This window comes from Leucoraja erinacea, chromosome 34 (genome assembly GCF_028641065.1).
Source record: "Leucoraja erinacea ecotype New England chromosome 34, Leri_hhj_1, whole genome shotgun sequence".
In the NCBI taxonomy this organism is placed as follows: Eukaryota; Metazoa; Chordata; class Chondrichthyes; order Rajiformes; family Rajidae; genus Leucoraja; species Leucoraja erinaceus.
In genome coordinates, this window is record NC_073410.1 from 97861 (window position 1) to 120846 (window position 22986).

General features: G+C 41.7%; 1 protein-coding gene across 2 annotated transcripts in view; it reads left to right on the forward strand.

Moving 5' to 3' along the window:
- Window positions 1–22986, forward strand: part of LOC129712852 (vinculin) — an 88142-nt gene that overhangs the window by 30518 nt on the left and 34638 nt on the right. For both annotated transcript variants that reach the window (XM_055661574.1, XM_055661573.1), the window contains exons 7-13: window positions 10474–10564; window positions 10714–10861; window positions 11150–11303; window positions 12081–12256; window positions 12527–12717; window positions 15773–15972; window positions 20512–20640. In XM_055661574.1, the coding sequence (XP_055517549.1) occupies window positions 10474–10564; window positions 10714–10861; window positions 11150–11303; window positions 12081–12256; window positions 12527–12717; window positions 15773–15972; window positions 20512–20640 (1089 nt within the window). The remainder of the gene's footprint in view (window positions 1–10473; window positions 10565–10713; window positions 10862–11149; window positions 11304–12080; window positions 12257–12526; window positions 12718–15772; window positions 15973–20511; window positions 20641–22986) is intronic.

Genomic DNA, 22986 nt, shown 5'->3' on the forward strand with positions numbered 1-22986 from the left:
CAGCCATTCTGTCCTCACAGATCAATTGCAATCCTTCTCATTGTCTGTCTCCTATATTAAAACAAAGTTCTAAATGACCAGCAAAGGTTGTAATAGTGCCCAGTGGCCTACCAGAAGGGTGGCTGTCCCAATAGCAAATCTCTCAAGTGTGTCATTATTTGGCCTCTCTTCAGTCGGCTGTTATTGTTTTCTGACTCTTAGCTAGTTTTGTATTCGCTCAGCAAACTGCTTGAACCTCGGGTTTGCTCTCAATTTTATTATAAAACATTTCATCAGGTGACTTGATGGCTTATTAATTCTCTTTTTGGGAACTGGATATTGCTGTTGGAGCAAATATTTGTAGCCCATCACTAATTGTCCTTGAGAAAATTGTCATGAAGCTTCTTAAGAGGCATACAGTATGGAAACAGGCCCTTCGGCCCAACTTGTCTATGCCGTCACATATGCCTCATCTATGCTAGTCCATTTCACCTGCATTTGGCCCATAGTCTTCTGAACCTTTTTCTATGTACCTGTCCAAGTGTCTTTAAAAGTGGTTATTGCACCTGCCTCAACTACCTCCTTAGGCATCACATTCCCTACAACCACCAGACTGTGTGAAAAAGTTGCTCCTCGGGTTCCTATTAAATCTTGTCCCTCTCATCTTAAATATTTGTCCTCTAGTTCTTGATTCACTTACTCTGGGTAAAAGTATCTGTGCATTCACCCTTTTTATTCCCCTCGTGATTTTATACACCTCTGTAAGATCATTCCACAGCCTCTTGCACTCCAAGGGATAAAGTCTTATCCTATCCAAGGTACACAAAAATGCTGTAGAAACTCAGCGGGTGCAGCAGTATCTATGGAGCGAAGGAGATGGGCAACGTTTCGGGCCGAAACCCTTCTTCAGACTGTTCCTATCTAACCTTTCCCTATAGCTCTGGCCTTTAAGTCCTGGCAACATCCTTGTAAATATTTTCTGCACTCTTTCCAGCTTAACAATATCCTGTAGCAGGGTGACCCAAACTGAATACAATACTCCAAATGTGGCCTCACCAATGTCTTGTACATCTCAACTTCTATACTCATTACCATGACTGATGAAGGTCAATATATCGAAAGCATTTTTGACCACCCTATCTACGTGTGATATGACGTTCAGGGAACTCACTACTTACTTTCCTAGATCTCTGTGCTCCACCACACTCCCCGGGGCTCTGCCATTCACTATGAAGATCCTGCCCTGGTTTGCGTCAGATATTTGTCTTTTAAAACCAATGTTGGCTTTCATTTTGGAACATTTTTCAAAATTAATTCTGTTTGAGATTAACAAACATTTATTTTGCCTCTTTTTTAACTGACTGGGATTTATTTGGCTTGTGTATCAATCTTGGGTGAGGAGAAAGGGTGAAATCATGTAATTGTCTTTCCAACTCTTGTGGTAGAGCAAGATTTGAAGATTATGGTTCACAATTTCTACCCTTATTTCTTCAATAATCTAGGAAGCAACCCATCCACACTGGGTAACATCACTACTTTAAGTGCAATCAACTTTTTAAATGATTCTGGTTTATCTATTTTTATATTATCCAATCTCTCAACCACCTCTTCCTTCACTGGAAGTAACCAACAGTTACTCAAAATATCCGATGCAGAGGATTATTTCAGTTTCTCTGTCATGTCATCAATCAAGGACAATTTTGGTTCCATTCTTCCATCATCTACACTTTGTTTTTAAGAACTGCTCTTTGTGCTGTAAATATTGCAGATAGGATTAGGTTCATTGCTATAATCCAGTAATCAATTAGGATTTTGTAGCCTTGATACATTGAAGTAGCATTAGGAACATTCTAAAGGAGAATATGATGATGATGTAGTTATAAGTGAATTGATAAATGATTCATGGAAAACTAAACCAGAATTCACATTTTTTTTTTTGTTTTGTCTGAGAAACAGAACGTGGACATGTTGTAAATATTACCTGAACAGCAAAGTTTTTAGATTAACATAGAGGTCCTGCTAAAGGGTTGATGTTTTTTTTTTTTTAAAACCCCAAAAAACACTGCTTGTATGTGCTTCTAACATGAGGCTGTAGTAATCTTTTATATTCACAGTTCTAACTGTGCATCCTGGAAGTGACTTGGACTGCATTAGTTTAGATACATTTCTGGATAGAGGTAATGTCAATTAAAGTTTGTTTTCTTTCAATTTGGAGACAGCCTCTTAATTCATGCAATCCAGTGTATAATTTCCATTTACACTGAATAGGTTTAGTTATTTATTTTTAATTCCTTGCATTCCTGTTGAAAGTATTTTGAAAGCATATTCAATTATCAGCTTGTCTAAGAATCTCATTTAGTGCAATTTGGTGACAGTTTAACTTTGAATGAATCACAATACCAAATCTTAGTGCAGTATCGTACTGATGTTGAGGAGGTATTTTTGCTGAGTTTGCATTCTTTACTGCATTAAAATATAACTAAAGGCTAGGGTGAGTATTGAGAGGTAAACCTTATCTGCAACCAGTTGTGAGTAGAGCACAGTTTAATCAGCAGCTACACCATAGCAGTTGTAACTCTGATGGGTTTTTTACTTGTCTAAAGCTGAGTACCGTGCATTTTTAAACTGATCGTGGAATTAAAATAATTATTAAAAATGGCTATTTGCTCGATTTTCACTGAGGATAATTTGCCATGAGTAGTGATCACTCAACCCAGCCATGCGTAGTAAATTTCACTTGATCGTAAGATTATCAAGCAATTGGAAATGGTCAGTTCATTATTGTGCCAAGTGCTGGCTGGGAAATTAGCGACAATTATTAAACACATTAGTATTTGAGCTTAAACTGGCAAGATTCTGCTTCCAACTGACACATTAAAATACTTTTTCTACTGCACCAGTGTCTGGATCATTCTCTTTGTTTACAACTAATATGTTGATTTGTAATGGAGCACCAATTTGCTACAAATGACACTGAAGGAAGTGAATAGAACATCAGAGTTGGTGTAGTTCCATCAAGAATATGCTATTTTTTTCAATTGGAGAAGAGCCACATGCTTTCCAGTGTTCTTTGCTGCGCCACATTATGCTTTAATTAAAAAGACACTTTTCAGTTGATCACTGCTTGATTATCACAGCATCGATATGGTTGCAATGAATGAATTAGTGCTTTCACAAGATTATTTTGCATGTTTGACTGAAAAAGGCAGATGAATATATAGGCCCTGTTTGTTAAATAACCATAGGATGCAATTTGCCTGGAAAAAAAGTTTCATTTCCTTTTGCAGACAACGACAAAACAAAAGCTTTGTAAGATCTGCCAAGAAGTTAGTTTTGACAAAGTCTAAAATTGGTTTTAAGGAGCTCTGAAATGTTTATTTTCTTATGTACTACAGTAATTATTATCATTATTATCAAACAAGTTTCTTCTCAAAATATAAAACCCTCATAAATTTGCTTTCCAAATGTATTTTATAAGTTTACAATAACTTTTCCTTTCACATCAAATTTAATCTTTTAATCAAATTACTGCAGAGGCAATTTGTGAAAAAGAGGCAACTTTGGAAAGTCCGTGCAATGAAATCAGACCAATAAATAATATACGCATATGGTTCACATTTAAAAAAGTACTCTGCATAATTCTTTGTTGCTTTTAAAATTCTTTCATATGCAGGGCATTAGTAATATGAAGTCAATTGGTTCAATTGCAAAGAAATAATAAATCAATGGTATTAAAAATTATAGTAATGTTTCGGGCTTGTATTGACAGTAACAATATTATCCCAACCAAGCTCGTCTCCAAACTTGTGGAAGTTGGAGTTAGTACTCCCCTCCGCAACTGAATTCCTGACCAACAGATACATACTGAGGATAGGTGATAATTTATCCTCCACGATAATCCTCAACACTAGTGCATTTTCCGCTCCCAATTATATTCCTTATACACACATGACTGCAGCCAAATACCAATACAACTCAATTTACAAGTAGGCCGGATGTCAAATAATGACAAGACAGAGAACAGTAAGGAGAGTGGTAACCTGGTGCCAAGACAATAAGCTCTCCCTCAATGTCAGCAAGATGAAGGAAATTGTGACTGACTTCACTTTCTGGTGCACATTGACGGCTCCGAAGTAGAGATGGTTGATAGCTTTAAGTTCTTGGGAATAGATTTCACCAAGCAATTTGTCCTGGACCAGCCTCATTGAATCGATAGCCAATAATACACACCAATACCTTTAGAAGGCTTAGGAAGTTCAGCATGTCCCCGACAACCTTCACCAACCTCTACAGATGTGCCGTAGAAAACATTTCATTGGGATACATCACAGTATCGTCTCTCCCCCCCCCTCCCACTTCTGCGACTCTAAAGGACTTACCGTACACTGTGGCAGCAGTTTACCTTCCCCTCCCCCGCTCTCCCTGGCCCCTGCCTTCGCGATGTGTTTGTGTGTGTGCGGTCTGTCGATCCAGCTCGTGGTTTCAACGCAAACAGTCAATCAGCTCGAGGTTTTCCAGGCGAGTGCCCTCGAGCTTGAAGGTCGAAGACAATCTTCTTAACTCGCAGATTAGGTCGCCCAAGTGGGACAGCCCCTTTAAAATTAAGTGGTTGTGGCGGCTCCTAAGGGTCGTGCCATTATACTGCCGAACCCCTCGGCACAGGAGTGGTGCAGTCCGGAGGCGGCCCTCAGCCGGAGGGTTTAAAAGGCAGGGTTTGGGTGTCATCTTCCTCTGGTTTCGTCTTCCCTTCAACCGGGAGGAATACAATAAAGGTGCTTCTCAAAACACTGGACTTCGTGCCTCCTTTCGAGACCCACGCACCACATGGTAATGTTGATGAACAATGTACCAGGCCATGCTGAATCTGACCTGGCACCTGGAATCAATGCTTGCACTCATCTCTGCTGATTGGAGAGCCTATGGCAATGATGCCCTATGTTTACAGTGATGATCCCACATGTTTGGAAGTAAGACAGCAAACATCTTTATCGCTTTTGAGTCTGAAATGACATACTGCTGAGGTCCTGCTACCTGTGTTTTGCTTGGTTAAAGCTGTGGAGCAGTTTAACGGGTAATAAATGCTTTTGACATTTAGAGATATTCATAAGGATTTGATAAGGGAACTCAAAGTAAATGAACCATTAGGTAGTGGCCATAATATGATAAGTTTTAATCTGTGATTTGAGATGGAGAAGATAAAATCAGAAGTGTTAGTGTTGCAGTTGAACAAAGGGGCCTATGGAGGCATGAGGGAGGAGCTGGCCAAAGTTGACTGGAAAGGGACACTAGCAGGGATGACGGTGGAACAGCATTAGCAGGAATTTCTGGGAGTAATCCAAAAGATGCAGGATCATTTCATTCCAAAGAGGAGGAAAGATTCTAAGGGGAGTAAGAGGCAACCATGGCTGACGGGAAGCCAACGACAGTATAAAACTAAAAGAGTACGTATTACATAGCAAAGATGAGCGGGAGGCCAGATGATTGGTAAACCTTTGAAGAACAACTGAAGGTAACTAAAAGGCAATACGGGGAGAAAAGATGAAGTACAAAGGTAAGCTGGCCAAGAATATAAAGGAGGAGAGTAAAAGCTTCTTTAGGTATGTGAAAAGGAAAAGATTAGTTAAGACAAATGTGGGTCCTTTGAAGACAGAAACAGATGAATTTATTATGGGGAACAAGGAAATGGGAGACGAGTTGAACAGGTACTTTGTTTGTATCATCCTTAGTGAAGACAGAACCAATCTCCCAGATGTAGTAGGGGACAGAGGATCTAGGGTGATGGAGGAAATTCACATTAGTCAGGAATTGGTGTTGGGTAGACTGACGGGACTGAAGGCTGATAAATCCCCAGGGCCAGATGGTCTGCATCCCAGGATACTCAAGGAGGTGGTTCTAGAAATTGTGGACGTATTGGTGATCATTTTCAAATGTTCAATAGATTATGGATCAGTTCCTGTAGCTCAGGCACGTGCCGTGAGTAATTACTCGGGGTAGGCAGTCGGTCGGCTTTAAAATAAAATTAAACAGTGCATTGTTCACTCCGTAAAAATAAAAATAAAAACAGTGGCTTCCTAGTCTCCTCCATTCTTAATTACTGAATGGGTGGGGGGTGAAGGGTGACGGCAGCTGGAGAGATGGTGGGGAAAAACGGGAGTACAGGGAAAAGTTGAATCGGTTGTCATCTTATTGAATGACAACACTTGATCAAGGGTCCAAGTGGGGGGAAAGTTCCTTTCACAGCGTGTGGAGTCTGTGCCAGGGTTAAAGTTGCGGCGAGAGCAGGAGTGTTGAGAAGAAGGGGGTCGGGGATAATGCCAGTAACTCACTGCTGCCTGCCTCTCCGGGTGCCACCGCATTGTAGCCGGGGATAGAAGCAGCTCGGGGAGCTGCGAGCAAAGATTATAGAGCTCTGCTTTAATCTTTGGCTGCGAGCGGCCGCTGGGACCCGACAGCAGAACTGGCCGCCACTTCAGCTACTTCTGCCGGCCCGCTCACCTTTGGCAGTGCTCGCCGTCTGGACACCTCGCACCTGCTGCTCGCTCATTTCAGCCGCTTCCTGAAAATCCTTAAATTCCCACAGCCAAGTAACCTCAATCGCGCTGTTGGAATTTAAGGATTTGCGGGACATGAATGAGGCCAGCGAGCAGCAGGAGAGAGGTTTTTAGACGGAGAGCTGCCAGAGGCGAACAGCTTCGCCCCCACGCCTCAATGCGGATGTTCCGTGCAAGGAGCGTCGCAAGTGGCATTATCCCGATCCCCTCCTTCACAACATTCGTGCCCTCCCCGCAACTTTACCCCGGGCCAGACTCCCCAAACGCTGTGAAAGGAGCTCTCTCCCCACCCCCACACACCGGCAAATACGGTATTAAATTTAAAAAAAATGTACTTATCACATCATTGGTACACGAGCTCCATTCTTCTCTCTGTTTCCTAAGATGTCGATCCATATTTGAAAACCCCGCCAAGAAACTAGCGCTGCGCCTGCGCTGTGCAGCAAAGGCAGAATTCCAGCCCCGCTTGTCATTGACGACTTCAAGCAGTGCTGACGGCCCGTGGGCTGCATACACCTTCCCGTCTTACAAGCGCTACAAGAGATCGATCTCTTAGATAGGCATAATTGTCCCATGCCTTTACTATTTATATTTAGTTATCATTTTATATATTTATTCAGGGTAGGCAGTGCCTGCCTTGCCTACCCTGACGGCACGTGACTGCTGTAGCTAATGTTATCCCACCTTTTAAGGAGGGAGAGAGAAAGCAGGGAATAATAGACAAGTTAGCTTGAGTGGTGGTTAGTGGTGGGGAAGATGCTAGAGTCAATTTTTAAAGAAGCAATAGCAGTGGATGTGGATAGCAGTACAGGATCGGTCCAAGTCAGCATGGATTTACTAAGGGGAAATCGTGCTTGATTAATCTTCTGGAATTTTTTGAGGATGTAACAAGTAAAATTCTGCAGTTTTACAGGGCTCTGGTGAGACTACACCTAGAGTTTTGTATGCAGTTTTGGTTTCCTAATTTGAGGAAGAACATTCTTGCTATTGATGGAGTGCAAGGTAGGTTCACGAGGTTAATTCCCGGGATGGCGGGACTGTCATATGATGAAAGAATTGAACGACTGGGCTTGTATTCACTGGAATTTTGAAGGATGTGAGGGGATCTTATAGAAACAATATATAAAATTATTAAGAGATGGGACACGCAAGATGCAGGAAACGTGTTCCCGATGTTGGGGAAGTCCAGAACCAGGGACCACAGTTTAAGAATAACGGGTAGGCATTTAGAACTGAGATGAGGAAAAGCTTTTTCACCCAGGGAATTGTGAATTTATGGAATTCTCTGCCTCAGAAGGCAGTGGAGGCTGATTCACTGGATGCATTCAAAAGAGAGTTAAGGGCCTGTCCCACTGCAGGGACCTAATTTGCGAGTTTAGGAGATTTTTTTAAAAGTGTCATGTTCGTGTTGTATCGCTGAAGTAAAACACCTCCTTCGACTATGTAGAGAACCTCTGACGTGTATGTAGAAGATCTCCTTCGACCTCCTTTGACTATGTTGAAGACTAGCTTCGACTAGCTTCGGGAAAATTGGACACCGAATAGTGGAGAGTGAAGATGACCACCTTCGACTACCTTAGACTATAGGGTGATTTCACGAAAGGTCACTGGAGCATAGATCCTCACCCACGTGACCGCAAAATCCAACTGGGGTACAAGCGTCACTTCCGATACATGTTATTGATGCTGAAAACGTGTACTTTCACACCCGTTAAAAACCGGGAAAACGGCCCGTTTTTGAGCTGTAAATAACTGTGCCAGTCGGGGTGACCGTGAGGCACAGTTATCTTACTTACAGTTACAACAATGTCTCCACTCCTTCTTCTCCCTCCCCCGCCTTCTTCCTCTCCACCCCCCCTCTTCTCCCCCCCCCCCCTCTTCTCCCCCCCCCCCCCCCTCTCCTCCCCCCCCCCCCCCTCTTCTCCCCCCCCCCTCCCCCCTCTTCTCTTCTCCCCCCCCTCCTCTTCTTCTCTCCCCCCCCTCTTCTCCCCCCCCCTCTTCTCCCCCCCCCCCCTCTTCTCCCCCCCCCTCTCCTCCCCCCCCCCCCCTCTTCTTCTCCCCCCCCTCTTCTCCCCCCCCCTCTCTCCCCCCCTCTCTTCTCCCCCCCCTTCTCCCCCCCCCTCTTCTCCCCCCCCCCCTTCTCCCCCCCCCTCTCTCTCCCCCCCCCTCTTCTCCCCCCCCCTCTTCTCCCCCCCCTCTTCTCCCCCCCCCCTTCTCTCTCCCCTCTCTCTCCCCCCCCCCTTCTCCCCCCCCCCTCTTCTCCCCCCCCCTCTTCTCCCCCCCCTCTCTCCCCCCCCTCTCTCTCTCTCCCCCCCCCCCCCTCTCTCTCTCCCCCCTCCCCCTCCCCCCCCCCCCCCCCCTCTCCTCTCCCCCCCCCCCCTCTCTCCCCCCCCCTCTCTCCCCCTCTCTCTCTCTCTCTCTCTCTCTCTCCCTCTCCCCTCCCTCTCTCCCCCCCCCTCTCCCTCCCTCTCTCCCCCCCCCCTCCCCCCCCCCCTCTCTCTCTCCCCATCTCTCCCTCTCTCCCTCCCTCCCTCTCTCTCCCTCCCTCTCTTCTCTCTCTCTCCCCCTCCCTCTCTCTCTCTCTCTCCCTCCCCTCTCTCTCTCTCTCTCTCTCTCCTCTCCTCCCTCTCCTCTCTCTCTCTCTGTCTGTGTTTCTCTCTGTGTCTCTCCCTTCCTCTCTCTCTCCCCCCCCCTCCCCTCTCTCTCTCTCCCCCCCTCCCCTCTTCTCTCCCTCCCCTCCCCCCCCCCCCCTCTTCTCTCTCCCTCCTCTCCCCCCCCCTCTTCCCTCTTTCCTCTAACCCTTAATTGCGTATTGTTTATGTATATAATGTATATACCGGTAAAAAAAAACAGAGTTCGGAATAAAATAGCATTTCGACGTTGTCGTTGTCCTCCACCGCTGCTCTGCCGTTCCGTGCTGCTGCAGGCCACATCCTCTGAGCAGTACCCGTTCCAATAGAGCCCCAGGCTGCTGCGGGGCCTCCAGCGGCCCACTCCACCGACACCTCGATTTTCGACGCGCTGTTTTCTTGCATCCCACGACCTCTGCTCTGCCTCTGTGACCCAGATCACCTCCATGGAACTGACCATGGAACCGCCAAAGCGCCTCCAAGCCCCCAGCTCACTCATTGGCACCGTTCCTCCCCTCCGTCCACCACCACTGTCTGGAAATTATTAATTTTGAAAGAAAGATTTAATTTACAACAACCTCTGTGTATCCCATCTTCTCCCCGCCATCAATTTCCTTTATCGCAAGATTCAAGAGTGTTTTAATTGTCATACTATACTGGCAATGGAACAATGAAATTCTTGCTTGCTGCAGCTAAGGACCGATGAATAACCTAACCTTCGGCCTCCAAGACCCAGGTGATTTTTCGGGCCTTATTGTAGGGTAAATAATAGCGTCTTCGATGCTCTAAATTTGTTATTTAAAAATCAGTAACATTCAAATTACAGCGTCCATTAACTAAATCATCGACCTTTCATGAATTTGTGTACCTTTTCACTCAAAAAGTTATGATGAACATAGTTATGTATTGCTTTTCCCATAAGTGAAATTTAAAAAAAAACTAACGGCACATCTTCATAAACTATGTAATTCTAATTGGTACGTAGTCCTATTATTTTATTGGAAGGTGTTCGGAATTGACAATAATCAGAAACATGTTAGAAGTTTTTATTTGCGAGCAACTATTTGTTTTGAGGCAATTATTGGAGTTTTTAGCTTCCATAATGAGGAATTATTTGCCATTCTGTTACAAATGTTATTAACATCCAAATGTTCAGACATTGAAAAATTCTAAGAGGGAGACAAAAAACAATATGTGTTGAGTTTTATTTCTAACATTAGTGAAGACTTCATTTTTAATTTGAGTGCCGTCCTTTCTTGTGTTCTTGATCTTTTAATTGATAGCATATTCTTGACTGATGTCTATTTGAACAGGACACTGAGACCATGAGAAGAGCTCTAGCTATGATCGACTCAAAGATAAACCAGGCTAAAAACTGGCTAAGAGATCCTAATGCACCTCCAGGTAATAATAATAATTGGTGGTACTAAAAATTTCAAGTATTTCACTTGTCTAACATCTGAAATATTATTTTGCCAAATATTTTTTTTTTATTGACTCTGAATGAGACTATTGAGTTTTGAGAGGTTTATCTGATCTGCTGTGTGACTTAGGTGATGCTGGCGAGCAAGCCATCAAACAAATATTGGATGAAGCTGGTAAGGTTGGTGAACTGTGTGCAGGCAAGGAGAGGAGGGAGATTCTGGGTACCAGCAGGGCTCTGGCTCAGATGACTGACCAAGTATCTGAACTTCGAGCTAGGTAACGTGAATTAGATACTTAAAAACTTGACTTGAAATAATTAAACAATTTTAATTTATTTGGTACAGTATTATTGTATATTTGAAGTACAAAGGCAATTCATTTAGCAATTGTTCTTACGATAACTCCATGTTGTAATAAGAAGAAATAATCAATGTAGTAAAAACCAAGGAGTAATTGCAATAATAAGCTCCATAGAAAATTTGCCCTGCAAACCACATACAGTTTTGATTTGTGTTGTATATATAAAAGACCGCCAATAATATTGGGTGTAATTTTTAACTGTAGAGGTCAAGGTGCCACACCTATTGCCATGCAGAAATCACAGCAAGTATCCCAAGGGCTGGATATGTTAACAGCAAAAGTGGAAAATGCAGCCAGGAAACTGGAAGCTATGACTAACTCAAAGCAAGCCATTGCTAAGAAAATCGATGCCGCTCAGGTAATATTCTTATATTCTCGGATTCAGCTTCATCTCTCCCCCTCTCCTCTCGCCCCCTCTCCTCTCCCCCCCCTCTCCTCCCCCCCCCCTCTCCTCTCGCCCCCTCTCCTCTCCCCCCCCCTCTCCTCTCGCCCCCCTCTCCTCTCCCCCCCCTCTCCCCTCCCCCTCTCTCCTCTCCCCCCCTCTCCTCTCCCCCCCCCTCCTCCCCCCCTCCCCTCCTCCCCCCCCCCCCCCCTCTCTCCCCCCTCCTCTCCCCCCTCCTCTCTCTCTCTCTCTCTCCTCTCCTCTCTCTCCCTCTCTCCCCTCTCTCTCTCTCTCTCTCCCCTCCTCTCTCTCTCTCTCTCTCTCTCTCTCTCTCTCTCTCTCTCTCTCTCTCTTCTTCCCCTCCATTAGCGTGAGGGGGGGGGGTAGTTTGTGTGTGTGACGCTGCATGCCGCCTCCCCCCCCCCCCCCCCCCCCCCCCCCCCCCCCCACAACCGGACGTGGGGGAAACAGACCCAACGGGTCTGCACTTGGTCTAGTAATATTATATACACCTGTCAAGTCTCTCTGCAACCTCTGACATTCACAAATTGCCTGTTGTTGATTTAAGAAATAGTAAATGGGTTAATTATTTCCATGAGAATTGTTAGAATTTAAAAATCCGAGTATGTACCAACAAAATAGAAGCAGAACTATGTGCATTGGGATTATCAAAGAAGAGTGGTAACATTAAAATGTATAACATTTTTCTTGAGTTTATTTACACAGTCCAATATGGCTTTGCGTTTTATTTAGAGTTGGCTGGCTGATCCGCATGGAGCTCCTGAAGGAGAAGAGCATATTCGTGGTATTTTAAAAGAAGCTAAAAAAATTGCAGATCTTTGTGAAGATCCAAAAGAACGTGATGACATATTGCGCTCAATGAATGAAATAGGAGTACTGACTGCAAAGCTATCTGACTTGAGAAGACAGTATGTATTCAAAAAATTGCTGACTACAGGATATAAGATTTTTTGTTTGAACTCAAATTTATCAAGTCTTACCCATTTAGAATGAAACACTCTGGGTTATAACCTGTGTGTTGCCCTAATTAGCCTTAAAGGGACTGTAAAGTATTTACAATTAATTTCACTCATTAATCTTTAAATGCACTTTACATTCAGAGCTTGAACATTTTGTTTAAATCATTCCTTATGATTTTGTATTATGAATTTGTGACCATGACTTTTTGTGCTTCCCAGAGGAAAAGGTGACACCCCTGAAGCTCGTGCCTTGTCCAAACAAATTGCAACCACATTGCAGAACCTGCAGACAAAAACAAATCGTGCAGTGGCCAATAGTCGGCCTGTAAAAGCAGCAGTGAATTTGGAGGGTAAAATTGAGCAAGCCCAGCGCTGGATTGATAATCCTACGATGGATGACCGTGGCGTGGGTGAGTATTCAGATGGTGATATCTCATTTTTAGGCGGCTGATCTAAGGTATCTTACTTCATGTTATGTGGCAGATTATATAACAGCAGAAAAAATATCTATCTCTTAATCTCATATTTTCAACATACAGGCGATCCCAAGTAACAGCTGGGGTAAGGTTAAAGATGTTTGCCTTAGAGAATACACTTTACTGTTCAAAAATGAGAGGTACAGAATAATATACAATCTTGTGGAATTTGTGATTTAAAAAAATCAATATATCTAAACAAAATGTTTTCAATTCTCATTTCTTGACGCATGTGCAGTTGGCAGCTTTGCATTACGGAAAATCATGACAGTTTTTGCCATTTTCTAGGAATGCAACCTCCCACCCCCACGCGTAGGGTTTCCTGAACAAAATGTTTTAAATGTATATAATTCAAGGAAATAAAATTATGGTAACTGCTGTAATCAAATGTGAACTACTTATCTGGATTTATATGTGTCATACAGCACAGCAAGAACTTTAACCCACCAAATGTACACCTACTATCAAGCACGCAAATACGCAAGAACACACTTAAATAGGAGCAGGAGTTATTTTATTAATATTTCTACCTGACCATCAAGCATCTATTTGTAATGAATCCTATTTTTATTTTCCCTGCATTCCCAACAACCACTCTGACTCTGCCACATGCTCACATCGAGTTATTGAGAGAAGCAAAGAGGAGATTGCTGGGGCTTTGACTTGAATCTTCATATGCTATCTAGCTACAGATGAGGTCATAGAAATCAGGAGAGAAGCCAATGTTACACCATTATTTAATATGGGAAACATGGATGAATAAGGGAATTATAGGCCGGTGAGCCTCACTTCAGTGGTAGAGAGGTTATTTCCAGCTCACGCGGATTTGCTTTCATTTGGAAGGGAATGGGCTGAGTAGGAACAATCAGCATGGCTTTGTCTGTGGCAGGTCATGTCTGACAAATTTGATTGAGATTTTTGAGGGGGAGATGAAGGTGATTGATGAGGATAAAGTAGTGGATGTTCTCTACATGGACTTGAGTAAGGCATATTACAATGTCCCTCATGATAGGCTAATCCATAAGATTAAGATGCATAAAATCCACTGGGTGACTTGGTGGTTTTGATTCAAATCTGGTTTGCCTATTGAACTCAAGATTGTAGTGGTGGAATGATGCTTTTCTGACTGGCGATGTTTGACCAATAGTGTTCTGCAGGGATCTGTGTAGGTACCTCTGTTGTTTGTGATATATATAAATAACGGATAAAAATGTAAAATGGTTAGTTGGTAAATCTGCGGCAACATATAAAATTGTTGGAGTTGCAAATGGTGAAGAAGGCTGCCAGAGGATAGAATGGGATATAGATCTCCAAAGACACACACGTTTGTAGGTTAATTGGCTTTGGTAAATGGTCCCTAATGCGTTGGATAGTGCTTAGTGTATGGGGATTTCTGGTCGGTGCAGACGCAATGAGCCGAAGGATCTATTTCCAGGCTGTATCTCTAAACTAAACAAAATAAGTTACAGTGGAGAAGTGGCAGATGGGGTTTAATCTGGGCAAGTGTGAAATGTTGCTCTTTGGGAGGTAAAATATAGTCACAGAGTCACCCGGCATGGAAACGGGTCCTTTGGCCCAACTTGTCAATGCTGATCAAGATGCCCCATCTACGCGAGTCCCACTTGTATTTGGCCCGTATCTCTCTATACCTTTCCTATCCATATACCAATGTCTTTTAAATGTTGTTATAGTAGCTGCCTCAACTACCTCCGCTGGCAGTTTGTTCCATATACCCACAAACTTCTGAGTGAAAAAGTTGCCCCTAGGGTTCCTAAAATCTTTCCGCATCCTCTGGGCCTTAATTCCTCTGCTCTGGCTAAAAGACTGTGCATTACCCTACCTGTTCCAAGATTGAACAAGGATGTTGTTTTGGCATCGTTCAGATGATCGATCTTCCTCCTATATTCTGACTTTATCCAACACTGTTGGTTTCTTTGGCGAATTTACCGATGGAGTTGGAACTGTGACTGGCTACACAGTTATGGGTATAGAGTGAGTAGAGCAGGGGACTGCTCCTGTGCTGATAACATATTGTTGTTTGAGATATATGAAACAACAGAGGTCTCGGCACAGATCCTTGCGGAACTCCACTGGTCGTAGTCCGGTAGATTGAAAATCGGCCGTCCATTACAACTCTCTGTCTTCTATCAGGAAGCCAGTGATGAATTTCAGGCATTGGGTCATAACGTCTTCAGTGATTGCAGCAGAATTAGGCCATTTGGCCCATTAAGTCTACTCCGCCATTCAATCATGGCTGATCTATATCTTCTCGTATAAGAGGTAGGAAGTTATTCTGCAGTTTCATAAAACTTGCATCTCTTGCATTGGAAGCAATGTTTTGACGAAAGTATCTGAATTTGTGTGATGTATGTACATCTGTACAACAAATAACATTCTCATTCTGCAATGTGCATATGAAAATATGGCTGAAGTGCTTGTATTATCTGCATTTTTTCCCTTCCCAGAGATTGTGAGGAAATAATTATTGAGAGGCAAAATCTCTTTGCTTTCAATATTTTATATTTACAACCATTTACTGCTTTTGTCTCAATAAAATACTTGGATTATCGTTTCAGCCATTTATTTTCTCCCCGCTTCACATTTTGCCATCAATTTAGCTGATGTACTAATTTATTTGATTGTATTTATTTATGTTTAGGAAAGTTGAACAAGAGCAGCCCGAAATGATTTTCCTTTATCTTCCTTTATCTTCACCTTTTCCCCTAAATTGGTGCAGTTGAAATTAATAATTTTGGAAAATTAATGATCTTATCCCATTCTCTGGGTGAAGAACCTTGATCACCTGGCCTCTAATCGTTCTACCAATTTGTTTATATTTATATTGCTTGGTTTTTCTCTATTAATGGGCGCTCTTAATTTTGATTTGGATAATGACATTTTGAACATCGCTATGTTATGTTATGTTATTTCTTCCAAAATCGTAATCGTATGCATTAATTCAAATAATTGTTTTTTCCTTCTCATTTAGGCCAGGCTGCTATCCGTGGACTTGTTGCTGAAGGCCGTCGACTTGCCAACGCATTAATGGGACCATATCGCCAGGAACTGACTGGAAAGTGTGACCGGGTTGAACACCTGACTGGACAGCTTGCAGATCTGGCAGCTCGAGGTGAAGGGGACAGTCCTCAAGCCAGGGCAATTGCTGCACAACTGCAGGATGCACTAAAGGTTTACTGAACCATGTTTTGTGGGAGCATTATAGAATTTGACATCATCTGGCATGCTTTTTACAGTTTTCTTAGTTTGATGTCATTTTGAGCAGATTTACAGTTACACCGTGATATTTCTAGCCTGTACAAGTTAAACTCAATGGGTTGATTTGTTTAATGGAATGTTAAATCCTTATTTGGGGAACATTTACCTGCGATATTTTTAATAATAAAAATAGTGTTGATCTGCCTGTGCAGATACTATCTGGTTGAAACCAGCTGTTTATATATACTGATTTGGTTCGTTTTAATTGCAATGATGGGTTCCTATTTATCTGTTGAATATGTATTGATTTCAGTAAAGACAGCGAGGAGTGGGTTGATAGGGTCATAAGGGATAGTAGAATTAAGCCATTCAGCCCATCAAGACGATTCCGCCATTTAATCATAACTGATCTATCTATCCATCCTAACCCCATTCTCCTGCCTTCTCCCCATAACAATTGACACCTGTACTAATCAAAAATCTATCTATCTCTGCCTTAAAAATATTCACTGACTTTCCTCTACAGGCACTGGGATATATAGGGATTGAAGGCAGCCTCTCTGCTTTAGCCTCTTCCAAGCCAGAACAAAGATACAGTTTCTCTTACTCGCTCACCATCCACCCAACATCTTCTACATTCAACATATCAGCCTCCATAGTTTCCATCACCTCCAATTATGTTCTGACTGTTCTGACCATTCTGAGTGGAACTCCTGTTACACTTTTCAATGAACCACTCAGCTCATGGTACTCTCCATGCAATTGCAGGGGATATACCAGCTTCCCTATTACTGCTTCCCTCCCAACCATCCAGGGATCCAATCTTTGGGTGAAGCAGCAATTCGCTTGCATTGGTGCACTGTTGTCAGTACTCACAATGAGATCTCCTCGTATGTTGCAAAACATACTTGGCTAATAAAGTATGATTGTGATTGATTGATCTACACTGGAGAAACCAGATTGCTGATTTGGCGATGCTGTGCAAAACATTTTAGTTCATTCTGCAATAGTCATCTTGAGTGTCCATTAATGTTCTGTCCTACCCCCCCCCCCCCCCCCCCCCCCCTCTAGAACCCCTCTTCTTGGCCACCTACATTTATCCACCAGCACACAATTTAAGCTCAGGCAACAGCATATCATCTTCTGTCTGAGGCTGTAGTGATTGTAACATTGACACCTTTGATCAGCACCTGTCAATATTGCCCCTATTCCCACCACCCTTGCTTCTGCAACTTAAAATATAACTGTTTTCTTGTGTTTCCTGTTCTATTCTACTGTCATTGATGAGAGATTCTACTCGGCTTCTCTTCCCATTGATTTGGCTGCACTTGCTGTTTTGCATTTCCAACATCTGCATGGATTTTTCATTCAAAAATGAATATACTTAAATTATCACACCTGATATTTGAAACTGCAAGGTCATTTATTTATTCATTTAAATATTTTTATTAGAAGCATGTATACATATAATAGTAAGCAACAATTTAATTACAGATTTCTTACATAGCTTCAGTTTAAAAAAAATAAAAAAATTTAAAGAATAAAGATAAAGAGAGAAAAAGATGAGAGAAACTATAATCTAATAGAGAGAAAAAGAGACACAAAAGGAAACTACCAATAACAAGATTGTGGAGATAGATTCAGGAAATGTTGAATATAACTATTCATCCAATCCCAAACAGGTTTCAACCCTGATTTTGTGTTAAACCAAATCACTTTTTCAAGAATTTAATAAATGGAGACTTATGGAGAATATTTTAAACTTAGGATTTGTCTTTGATAATAACTATTTTAGTAACCTGTTTACTAGGGATAATCCAAAACTATATAGGCCAGTGAGTCCTACATCAGTGATGGGGAGGCTATTGGAGAGGATTCATAGGGATAAGAATACTTGTGTTGGAAATGTTTCGGCTTTTTAGTGTTAGCTTGGCTTTGTGCAGGGCAGGTCATGTCTTACGAATATAATTGAGTTTTAGTGGAGATGACAAAGACGATTGATGAGGCTTATATATGTTGTCTACATGGACTTCAACAATGCATTTGACAAGGTCCTCCATGGTAGACTGTTCGAGAAGGTTAAGATGCATGTGATCCATAGTAATTTGGTTTCAAAATTGGGTTGACCTTCAAAGACTGAGGATAATGGTGGAATGGTGTTTCGTGACTACAGTTCTCTAGTCAGTGATTTTCTAAAAGGATTAGTGCTAAGACATCTGTTGGCTGATACATTAAACAATTTGAATGAAAATATAGGTGGACTGATTCATAAGTTTGCAGTAGGTACGAAAATTGGTAGAGTTGTGGATCATGAAGAAGGATGTCAAAGGATTTAGCAGGATATATATCAGTTGGACACATGAGCAGAAAATGGCAGATGGAGTTTAATCTGGATGAGTGTGAGTGAGGTGTGACAGTTAGAGAGATCAAACGTAATAGGAAAGTAACAGTAAATGGCTGGGACTGGAACTAATGATGTATAGAGGGATCTTTGGGTGCAAGTTCATAGATCCCAGAAAATGGCAGCATATGTTGGTAGGATGGTAAGAAGCCATTTGTCACCTTTGCCTTCGTCGACCAAGGCACTGGGTATAAAAGTCAGGAAGTCTTGTTGCCGTTGTTTAAAACCTTGCTCAGACTATATTTGTTCTATTGTGTGCAGTTCTGGCCACCCAATTACAAGAAAGATGTGAAAACTTTGGAGAGGATGCTTGGAGAGGTTTACCAGGATGTTGCCTGGATTTGAGGCATTAGCTATAATGAGGTTGGAGAAATTTGGATTGTTTGCTTTGGAATGTCGGAAGAGGGGTGAACATAGAACAGCAAAAAGCAGGAACAGGTTCATGAGCCACATCGTCTGTGCCGAACATGATGCCAAAACCAACTCTTATCTACCTGCATATAATCCATATCAGTCCATTCCCTGCATATCCATGTGCTTTCCAAAGTCTCTTAATATATGAGCTGTCACCAATGAGAGAGTGGTCCTGACCTAACATCTACCTCTTTGGAAACCCTCAGATTACATTTAATCGGACCTTACTGGATTTGTGTTAAATTATATTTAATAAATGATTATATGATACTGTGATTGGCTTGATTGTAAACATGTATAGTCTGTCCGTGGACTGGATAGCATGCACCAAAAAGCTTTTCATTGTACCCCAGTACACGTGACAATATACAAAACTAAGCTATCGTATGTAACTCTACCTCCACCCTCTGCAGTGTGCTTCATGCACTCACCACCAATAGAAGACTTGATAGAAGTCTATAAAATTATGAGAGTCGCTTTCCAAGGGTTGAGATGTCAAATACCAGAAGGTATAGCTTTCAGGAGAGAGGGGAAGGTTTAAAAGAGACTTGTGAGGCAGGCTTTTTTATGTGACAGGTGCCTGGAATGTGCTGTCAGTGGAATTCGTGCAAGCAGGCGTGATAGTGATGTTTAAAAGGTTGAACAGGCACATGAATAGGTAGTGGATGGATTATGTGCAGCAAGAAGGTGTATTGGCGTACAGAAAATGTGCGAGGCAAGTTTTTTCACCAGGTGATGAGTGCATGGAACACGCTACTGGGGTGGTGGTGATGGTAGATATGATGGTGGCACTTTGAATAGGTATGTTGATATGCAGGGATTGGATGAATATGGATTATGTACAGGCAGATAAAAGTTGGTCTTGGTATCATGATTGGCACAAATATTGTGGGGCAAATGGCCTATTCCAGTGCTCTACCGTTTTATGTTCTAGAAGGGATTAGTTTGATCTAGCCTCATGGTTGGTGCAGACATGATGGGCCAAAGGGCCTATTCCTGCACTGTACAATCCTGTTTTATTCCAATCTCTGTCTCCAGTAACCAATTGTACAATCTTAATTGGACGTCTCTCACTGGAAAAAATACGTTCTCTTTCATTGCTAACCAAATCCTGTTGGACTAAATTCTATTGCTAACTTAGTCTTTCCATTACCCTTTTTGTCTTCTTGTGCACGTGCAATTTTCACATGTTCTAGTGTCTACTAATATTAACCATTCAACTCCTCACTGTGTAGATTAAATGATGCAGTTCATGTGCTGTTCATCCACATTATTGTCATTTTAAGGGTTGGTTCCTGTAATACTCATTATTGTTCCAAAATGTCATCTTCTCCAGAAATTCTGTTCTGCATCATTCTACACATTTAGCATCTCATCCTATTGTCACACAAGCAGATTTTTGGACTTATTGCATTCAAACATATTCAAAATATAATTTACTTGGTTAGTCTTCTCCAGAAATACATTATGTTGCATAATTTATTTAATTCCCCACATTTTTTTCTGCTCTAAATGACATCTTTGCAAAACAATGTATTATTGCTTTTCTGTCCCAAGAAACTTATTAACCTTGAGGTTTTGTTGTCCTGTTCCTTGCAGACTCATGCAATGTTAATTTGCACAAGGCTCATTTTATATGTTAGTCCATGCATGTTCTTTAAGATGAACTGCTAACACTGTTGTTTTTTCCAATATAGGATCTAAAAGGCAAAATGCAAGAAGTCATGACTCAAGAAGTATCTGATGTTTTTAGTGATACAACTACTCCAATTAAGTTGCTTGCTGTGGCAGCCACGTCTCCCCAGGATGCACCAAATAGGGAAGAGGTAATGGGTTTATGGATGCTTTACCCAAGTCCTGTTTAATGCAAGAGTTGGTGTAACCTAACAAAGTTACTTACATTTAGGAGGCCATGAAAATGAATACTAAGTTCATAAGTGATAGGAGCAGAATTAGGCCATTCGTTCCATCTACTCCGCCATTCAATCATGGCTGATCTATCTTTCCCTCTTAAACCCCTTTTCCTGCCTTCTCCCCATGACACCCGTACTAATCAAGAATTTATCTATCTATGTCTTAAAAATACTCATTGATTTGGCCTCCACAACCTTCTGTGGCAATGAATTCCACCGATTCACCACACTCTGGCTAAAGAAATTCCTCCTCGTCTCCTTCCTAAAGGAACATCCTTTCATTACGAGGCTGTGATGTCTGGTCCGAGACTCTCCCACCAGTGGAAACATCCTCTCCACATCTGCTCGATCTAGGTCTTTCACTATTCGGTAAATTTCAATGAGGTACCCTCATCCTTTTAAACTCCAGCGAGTAGAGGGCCTTGTCGTTAAACGCTTATCATATGTTAACCCACTCATTGCTGAGTGTTATATTTTCTTTACAGTTCTTAGAAGGATCATATTTTCTTGGCAATAATTAGGGCCTGATAGTTTTGTGGAAGTGATCTGGTGATTCAACTCCACAGTTTCATCAAATGGTCAGGACAATCCCCGGTTATAGTTTAAATGTAAACTAGAGAAATAGGGTAGAAGCCCATGTTTAGTGAAAAACAACTTGAAAACTCATGTTAAGTGTGGGTAAAGGTTAGAACAGAATAATTTGGAAAAATGATACTGCTCCAATTTTGGGTTGTTAAATTTAAGAACTGGGCTTTCATATACCAATTTAGATGAATTAAAAGTTCCTCCCAAAACCGTGTAAGTCAGTAGCACAACAGAAATTGTATTGCACTGGAGGGTGGCTAATGTTGTGCTTTGATTTAAGAATAGTACATGGACAAGCCAGCAAGTACAAGCTAGTGACCCAAACAGTGGTTGGAGAGTTACTGGAGTGGATTCTGAGAGACAGAATGTACCTGCACTTGAAAAGAGGGGACTGACTAGGGATAAGTCAGCATGACTTTGAGTGTGAGAGAGAGAGAGAGATTTCATAATTTTTTTTTTTCATTTTAATTATTTTTTTTAATTTTTAGTAGAAGTAAGTACAATAATATGGTACCATAGGTACCTAGTTTATATTGGCATGTTACAATTCATGTACAGCTTCTTATTATTTTTATTTTAACAATAAAAAGGAGACAGAAAAAGAATAGAAAATAAATAGAAAAGTGTGTGATATCAGAAAGTGAGAAAAGGAAAATGAGAAAAGAAAGAAAATGAAGAGAAAAGAAGCAGAGGTAGAAAGCAGAAGAATAAAGGAGTGATAGCTATTTGTTATTCTTGACCACCATTCACCCAGTCCCGAAACGGATCGTTTCTACGTTTGTATTGCACCATATGCTTCCAAGAAGTCGACAAATGGAGACCGAGTGGAGGTAATTTTGGAATAATTTTGTGAAAATTTCAAAGATTTCGTTCGCTTCAAAATTTGTGTAAGATTTCATAATCTAACAATAAGATACATAAATAAACTTCTGATACACTAACAGAAATAAACATGAACATACTTAAATTAAAAAAATTCATTACATCCCTAAATAATCGGTAAACATTTCTAAATGACGTGGGTGAATGAGGGACTGTACCTGCACACAGGAAGCACAGACAGGACTGATGGAGACCGTGCATGCACCTGTACTCAAGTGAGTCACTTAATGATACATGAATCCGTCATGTACACCTCCTACTGACCACTTATGTCTTTTCTCACTGTCGCTGTATAGACGTCGCTAAATATGACGTTGCTAATTATGCAAAATGGCCGTTGCTAAATATGCCGGACGTGTATAATAAAATTACGAATATGAAATTAAACACAAAAATGACTCACAAATGCATTTACATATGATAAGCCTATTTATCACTATTTTTCTCTGAACCCCTTGTGACCTCTCGCGGAACCCTAGCGTTCCAGGGAACCCCAGTTGAGAAATACTGTTCTGAACCTTTCCTATACATGTACCTTCCAAATCCATTTTCCATGTTGTACTGGTACCTGCCTCAACTACCTCTGACAATTGATTTCATATACCCATCACGCTGTGAAAAAATATTAAAAATATCAGGATCTGATTTTTGCAAAGAAAATATGATCCTTCTAAGAACTGCAAAGAAAATATAACACTCGGGAATGAGTGGGTTAACATATGATGAGCGTTTTATGACAATGGGCCTCTACTCATTGGAGTTTAGAAGGATGAGGGGGAACCACATTGAAAC